This window comes from Hypanus sabinus, unplaced genomic scaffold (assembly GCF_030144855.1).
Source record: "Hypanus sabinus isolate sHypSab1 unplaced genomic scaffold, sHypSab1.hap1 scaffold_2742, whole genome shotgun sequence".
Classification (NCBI taxonomy): Eukaryota; Metazoa; Chordata; class Chondrichthyes; order Myliobatiformes; family Dasyatidae; genus Hypanus; species Hypanus sabinus.
Window position 1 is genome coordinate 10,816 of NW_026780877.1, and position 7,577 is coordinate 18,392.

The window sequence follows — 7,577 nt, forward strand, 5'->3', positions numbered from 1 at the left end:
CCATTCCCTTGCCTCTCCTCTCCATACCCTTTGACTCCCATACTAATCAAGAATGATCAATCTCCGCTTGAAATAAACACAATGACTTGCCCTCTACAACCATCTGTCACATTGAATTCCGTAGTTTCACCACCCATCGGTTAACGAAATTCCCCATTAACTCATTTGAAGTGACATTCTTGAATCTTGACCCTGTGCCCTCTGGTCCTAGACTCTCAAACACTTGGAAAATCCTGTCCATGTCCACTCTATCTAGGCCTTTCAATATTTTTGTTTTTGTTTTAGTTTGGTTTTGTTTTCGTTTTTGGTCTTGTTTTGTCTGGTGGATTTGGAGCTCCTTTCCGGGGAACGTGCTAAGACGGTAGCGCGATATTAATACGCAGCAGCCTCTCCGGACCCTGGATTGGGGATTGCCATACGTTATGTGGATTTTCTGGTGTAGTCTGTTTTGTCATGTGCTTTTGTGATATCATTCTGGAGGAACATTGTCTCATTTTTTAACTGCATTGCATTTGTGGTTTCTAAATGACAATAAACTGAATCTGTATCTGAATTTGATAGTTTTCAATGAGATCTCATTCTTCTCATCTCCAAATATTCCTCATGCATTATCATTTTCAATCCCACGATGATGTTCATAAACCTCCTCTGGACCCTCTCCAATGCCAGCACACCCTTTCTTATCTGAGGGGCCCAAAACTCTTGGGCAAAGTGTTTAAATGAGGTGAACTATTAGTACTTAACTGAAGCCAGTACAGAATCAGTTGTGGCACAATTTCTTCCATTCTTTCATTGTAACTGTCTTTGCTCCCTCCTTCCACCCTCAGAAATGTGACAGAGAGAGAAATATATAGAGAGATAGAGAGAGCAATAGTGAGATAGTTGTGGAGATAGAGAGACAGAAGGACAGAGAGAGATAGAATGAGAGACAAAGATATGGAAATAGAACAAGATACAGAGATAGAGAGAAATAGGACATAGAGATAGAGGGATAGATAATTAGAGATAGATATAGATAGATAGAAAGTTAGAGAGATAGAAAGATCAAGAGATAGAGAGTAATAGAGTCAGAGGAAGAGAGATATAGACAGAGAGAGAAAGATACAGAGATAGAGAGGGAGAGAGAGAGATTGACTGATAGATAGGGAAATAGAGTTAGATAGAGATATAGGGAGATAGATGGGGAGAGAGAGATAGATAATTAGAGATAGGTAGAGAGACAGAGATAGAGGGATATATAGAGAGGACAGAAAGATAGAGGGAGATAGACAGGGAAGGAGATAAAGAGAAAGACAGAGCAATATAGATAGGAAGATAGATTAAAAATTAGAGAGATACATAGTGAGATAGAAAGGTAGAGAAATAGATAGAGATAGGTAGATGGAGAAATGGATAGAGAGAGGGAGTGATATAAATGGATAGAGAGAGGGAGATGGAGAGATAGAAAGATAAATAGTAAGATAGAGAGGGACAGAGAAATAGAGATGGAGAGAGAGGTAGCAAGATAGGAATATATAGAGAGATAATGAGAGAGAGATGGGGAGATATATAGATAGTGAGATAGATAGATAGATAGAGAGAGAGTTACAGAGAGATAGAAAGGGAGAGAAAGAGAGACATAGAGAGAAGATTGATAGGGAGATAGAGATAAATGGAGATCTAGAGACGTGCAAAAAATCTTTTTTGTACGTCTTGATTTGACCACAGCATCTGCAGTGTACTTTGTGTTGGAGATATAGAGAGATGTACAGATAGAGAGATAGAGGAGGAGATAGAGAGGGAGATAGATAGGGAGATAGATGAGATAAGTAGAGAGATATCGAGATAGAAAAGGAGATTTTCAAATGGAGGTAGATAAATAGAGATAGATGGGGAGATAGAAAGAGATAGAGAGAGGGGAGAGAGGGAGATAGAGAGATAGGTAAAGTCAGATAGAGAGATGGGGAGATAGATGCGGAGATATATAGATAGTGAGATAGAGAGAGAGAAAAGGAGATAAAGATAGATAGAGAGAGAGAAAAGGAGATAAAGATAGATAGAGAGATATATACATAGGGTGATAGAGAGATAGGGAGATATACAGATAGATAATTTCTTTTACGTTCTGATGTTTGGGCTGAACAACAACTGGGCCTCCACCATTTCTGCATGCCTTTATGCACTGAGTTGCTGCCACAGGATTGGCTGAATAGATACTTGCATTAACAAACAAGTGTACAGAGGCACCTGATAAAGTGGCCACTGTGCAATGCTTATTTGTACTGTAAACTGTACAGACTGTTGTGCCTGAAAACCCCAGTTTCAAAGGTTGAATTTAATGTCAGAGAAATGTAAACAAAATACTACATCCTGAAATGCTTTTTCTTCGTGAACATCCACGAAAACAGAGAAGTGCCCCAAAGATAATGACAGTTTAATGTGAAAACCCCAAAGCCCCACCCCACGCGTAAGTGGCAGCGAGCAACGATCCCCCCTCCCCCCACCAGCAAAAGAAAGCCAGTCGGTACCATCACCGAGCCCAAGCATGAGCTAAGCAGTAGCAAAGACACAGACCAGATTTACCCCAAAAACTTCGCACTTCACCCAACATTTGACAAACCACGGGTTCTCTCTCTCCCCGTCAAGGCAGAGGGAGGTGTTCCCCGTTTTCACAGCGAGCAAGAGACATAACAACAACCTGCTGGTTTACAATGTTAAAAGTCCGTTCTGTCACTTTTTTCATTGCAGTTTGAATAATTTCCAACAGTAAATCTGACCTACTGCAAGAATGACCTATTTAAGCCTAGTTAAAACCCAAAAAGAATCTGAACAAATTATATCTTTGCAAAGACAGATTTCCTCCACCCAAAATAATGAAAACCAGCTCTGCAGAAAGATGTTTCTTTATTGTTACCTGTAATTTAGGCACATAAACAGCTACACCAACATTCCCTGTTAAATTATCTTTTCATCCTTCAATAAAAATGGTTATCATGTCACAGTAATTTTCTTTAACATATTGATGAACCAGCAGACTGTCAGGCATATCAGAATCCTTGGACTTCATTAAATCATGGAACCTGAAATCATTGGGGAAAACCACAGCGGGGTTGCTGAGAAAGCTACAGTGGGTCGTATTGCATAATCCAGCAAACCCATGTTCCTAGCGTGATAAGAACAGAGCCATCCAAAACTTAAAAGCATTCTTCTTGTCATGTTCTCAACAGTCTTCCAACACACTTTTAACAGGATGATCTTTCCTCTGCCCCCTCAATTTAATCCAGTATGTTAACATCAACTTCACCCTCCGCAACTGTAAGGGTAATTGTCCCATTTCAACCAGTAAAGTTGAACCAGGAGAAGAACTAACTGCACCACATCACTGTTTCAAAAAAAAAACCATTGCTGGTCCAATTTCTTTATTTATCTGTGCTTTCCTACTATCATCTTCCAAACGTAAAACTGAAACCAATGTCAGTTTACCCTTCTGAAGTCTGCTCTGATAAAACGTTAGATCACCTCTTTTTTCCAAAATATAATTCAACCGATCTATTACCATACGTTCCATAAGTTTACACAAATGCAATGTTAGTCTATAACCAGAAACATGGGTTAGCACGCACTTGGAGCATTGTGTGCAGCTTCTGGCCACCACACCTTAGAAAGGATGTGGTAGCACTCGAGAAGATGCAGAAGGGATTCACCAGGATGTTGCCTGGATTGGAGGGCTTCAGTTCTGGGCAGAGATTGGATAGGCCGGGCTCATTTTCAAGGAGGCTATTGGGTGACTGAAGGAAGTATGAAGATTATAAGATGCAGAGAGAGAGAGAGAGCAGTTAGACAAATTATTCCTTCTATTGCAGGGGTATCAAAATAAGAGGACAAGAGTTTAAAGTGAGAGATAAGATCTTAACTGAGATCGGATGGGAAGGTAATTTACATTGGGTGGCTGATCTCTGGGACTCACTGCCAGAGGAGCTGGTGGTGGAATCATGTTGGAGAGGCACTTGGACACACCCATAGAAAGATAGTAAGGGTAAGTGGCATTAGTGGCATAGACTACATGGTGGGCTGAAGGAACCATATCTGTGCTGTAAACTCTGTTGCTCTTCTCTACCTTCCTAATTTGCAGTATTGTGCTCAGGTCTGGTCACCTACCTACAGAAAATATATCAATAAGATTGAAATAATGCGGAGAAAATTTAAAGTGTTGTTGGCAGGATTGAGGACCTGAGTTGTAGGGAAAGTTTGAATACGTTAAGGCATTGTTCTTGGAGTACAGGAGAATGAGGAGAGATGTGATCGAGGTGAGCATCCTATGGCACAGTGTGGGTGATGGGCTTAAGCAAGCAGACAAAATTATGAGGGGTATAGATCAATTAAATGCAAGCTGGTTTTTCCAGCCAGGTTGGGTAAGACTAGAATTAGAGGTTGCGAGTTAAGGTTGAAAGATGAAATATTTAAGACGAACAAGAAAGGAACTTTTTCTCTCACAGGGTGATAAGAGCATGAAACGAGCTTCCAGCACAACTGGTGGATGTGGGACTGATTCCAACATTTCAGAGAAATTTGGATAGGTACATGGATGGTGGCGGTATGGAGGGCCATGCTCCTAGTGCAAGTTGATGGGACTAGGCAGGGTAATAGACCAGCACGGACTAGATGGGCTGAAGACCCTGTTTCTGTGCTTTTCTACGACTATAAATGGAGGGGCAATTTACAGAGGCTCAGTTAACCCTCAGCCTGTATAGGGAAGTGGGAGGAAGCCAGAGTAAACGGCGGAGAACCACTGTCTCAGGTAGGACATGCCAACTTCTCACTGGTAACCCCAGTGTAGGATTGAGCTTGTATAGCTGGAGCTAAGTGGCGGCAGCACTAATGTGCCCTTACACTGAATGGCAGAGTAGACTTAACAAGTCCTGTGACAGTGTGTCACACACAAGGGCATTGGATAAAAAATGGAAGCCCTCCCGCGTGTCCCTTACATGTGATCGGATAAAAAGGAGCCTATAGGAGCTGGGAAAGGACGACGGCTTCGGACGGTTCGCTGACCAACCCCTCCAACGAGGCCCCGCTCCCGAGCTCAGAGGAGCGATCACACCGAAAGCACAGTCCTCTGGAGGCAGATGTGTTAAACCAGTGGTTCAGCGTTTCTGGCCATGCCGGAATGCGGAGAGGAGGATCCTCTGAATTCTGTGGTCATCGGTTCGATCGCAGAAGGCAGAGTTTCATGGTAATTTAGTCATTAATTTAGTGCCGAAGCAAAGCAGGGAAGTGGCATTGCGTTTGGGGAGATGACAGCTAACTGCTCATAAGAAACCTCACCCACAACCAGCCCCTGTCGCACCTACTACACAAGGGCCTTTGGGTCCAACAATGGCTTCGCCAGGGAACTCAGAAATCCCCCGGAAGCCAGATCTCCTCCCTGTGCGATTGTCCAACAAGGACTGAGTTAGAGAGACTGAAACGTTGTCAAGCCTCATGGTTCTGCGACTCGGGTGGGTGATTCTGGTCTCTACCACTCGCGTGAAACCGGCACCGCTCACCAGGTCCTTTCGCCCCATTCCTGGAACTGCCGGTCTCGCCATGCATAAAGCTTGGTTCTGACTGAAGCGTGAGAAATTTCAACCTCCCTCCCGAGGAGGAACCTGAAGGGAGGAACGAAAAGAAGCAGAGCAGTTAACGCCCTCCGAGTCCGCAGCAGATTCAGTTCCTGTTGCTACGACACTTCGCACTCGGTATTAGGACTGCGAGATATTATTAACCGTCAGCTCCAGTCCTAGAAGTAACCGAGAAAACGAGACTTTCTCCATCCGGAGTGGCTAACAGAAGGAGGGAAGTTGAAAGGGTTTGAGACCGAACTCGCTTGGACACTGACAATCAAGCATTCAAGAGCAGCAGCACCTGGGAGTTGTTCAAGAAACTGCGGAGTACAAAGTAGATCAGCAGCCACCTCGCACAAGGGCAGAGAGGTGATCGCGGATTTACCACAGCTTCACTGCGCGCCTTGCCTCGGCTGAGCGGCGGCAAAGATGAACTGCACGAAAGACAACTACGATTCCTCCGCATTTACGTCCACATATTTCGTTGTGATTTACAGTCTTGTCTTTATTATAGGGCTTCCGGAAAACATCGCAGCATGCTTTTATTTACTACACAACACAGCCAATAAAGGACTGACTGAAGTCAAAATCTACATGATCAATTTGACACTGGCAGACCTGATGTTCATCCTGTTTCTTCCATTCTGGGTCGATTATTACATCAACGGAAGAGACTGGAGATTATCCGACAACGCGTGCGGTTTCTTGGGGTCTCTGTTTTACATCAACACCTACAGCACTCTCTGCTTCTTGACGCTGATAAGCTTCACCCGCTACCTCGCTGTCTCACGGCCGCTGAAAACAGCTCAGTCGAAGCAGCTCGTAAGAGGTATAATTGTTACCGTTGTAATATGGACAGGAACTGTGGGTTCTGCTATACATACTTTGATCACCAGCAGTAACCACACCAATAAAAGAAATGACACCAAAACAAGCTGTTTCGAACATTACTGCAGCGACTATCCGTCGGTGCGAAAAGGTTTATTGGCCATTCACTCGATTATGGTGCTGACTTTCGCTGTCCTCTTCGGTGTGGTGATTGCAAATTACATCCTCATCCTTCGAAAACTTTTGATTGAGAAGGTAGCGTTGAGATTGCCTCAAGGCAAGCTGAAGAAACGGGCTTCCCGAATGGTGCTGATGGTTCTAGTGATCTACATCCTTTGTTTTCTGCCATACCACTTGATCCAGCTGCCTTGGGTGTTTTTCGTTCTCGGCTTCTCGGAATCCGGCGATAGCAACTTCAGGAAGAGATTCAATGACCTTCACCACGTTACTCTGGGTCTGATGTGCATGAACTGCGTTCTGGATCCTATTGTTTACTGTTTCCTGACCGAAGATTTCAGGCAATACCTGAGAGAGTTGATGGGCTGCCTCAGGAATATCAGTGTTCTGAAGAACAGGCAAAAATCTCAAACCGTGCACAGTTGATCGCAGTATCCGAATTAGGTGTGAATGTATTGATTGTATATTCTCAGTGATTTGTATCATATTGTTTTGCAAGTAACGACGAGTACAAAAAACACAACGAACACCAGAGTGTACCGACCAGCTCGGGGGAAATCCGTACGAAGTATGGGTTAACACACTGTTTCATATATTTTTTTACCAGAGCCTATCACTTCGTTTGATCTTTTTACAGTTCATCTGCTGTTTACAATTGCTCTTTTTACATTCCTGTTTAACTTCAATAACAATGAATTAACATTCTAGATTTTTTCTCATTGAACGTCTTCCTTTAAAACCAACGAAATTGCCAGTTCTTAAGAGTTATTTACGAAAAGGGAAGCGGTGTTTTTACTCAAAAGGCGGTTTATAAAGGCTCACAAAATTCGGTAGGAGGAACAAAGATAAACACAGGCAGATTTTGTTTAATCTCCTGGATTGGGGAATCTCGAACCATAGGGGCACGGAGTTAAGGTGAAAGAGGGGGAAATGTAAAGCGGGTCTGAGGAGAAAGTTTTTTTCCCGAGAGGACGGTGAATAGCGAATACG

General features: G+C 43.3%; 1 protein-coding gene across 1 annotated transcript; it reads left to right on the top strand.

Annotated features, from left to right (window-relative positions):
- The first annotated feature begins 5,649 nt into the window (after positions 1-5,649).
- LOC132388160 (platelet-activating factor receptor-like) lies at positions 5,650-7,209 on the top strand. Its single transcript, XM_059960508.1, has one exon. It carries the CDS (start codon positions 6,012-6,014, stop codon positions 7,011-7,013), a length of 1,002 nt encoding a protein of 333 aa, XP_059816491.1. The 5' UTR covers positions 5,650-6,011; the 3' UTR covers positions 7,014-7,209.
- Positions 7,210-7,577: the final 368 nt, after the last annotated feature.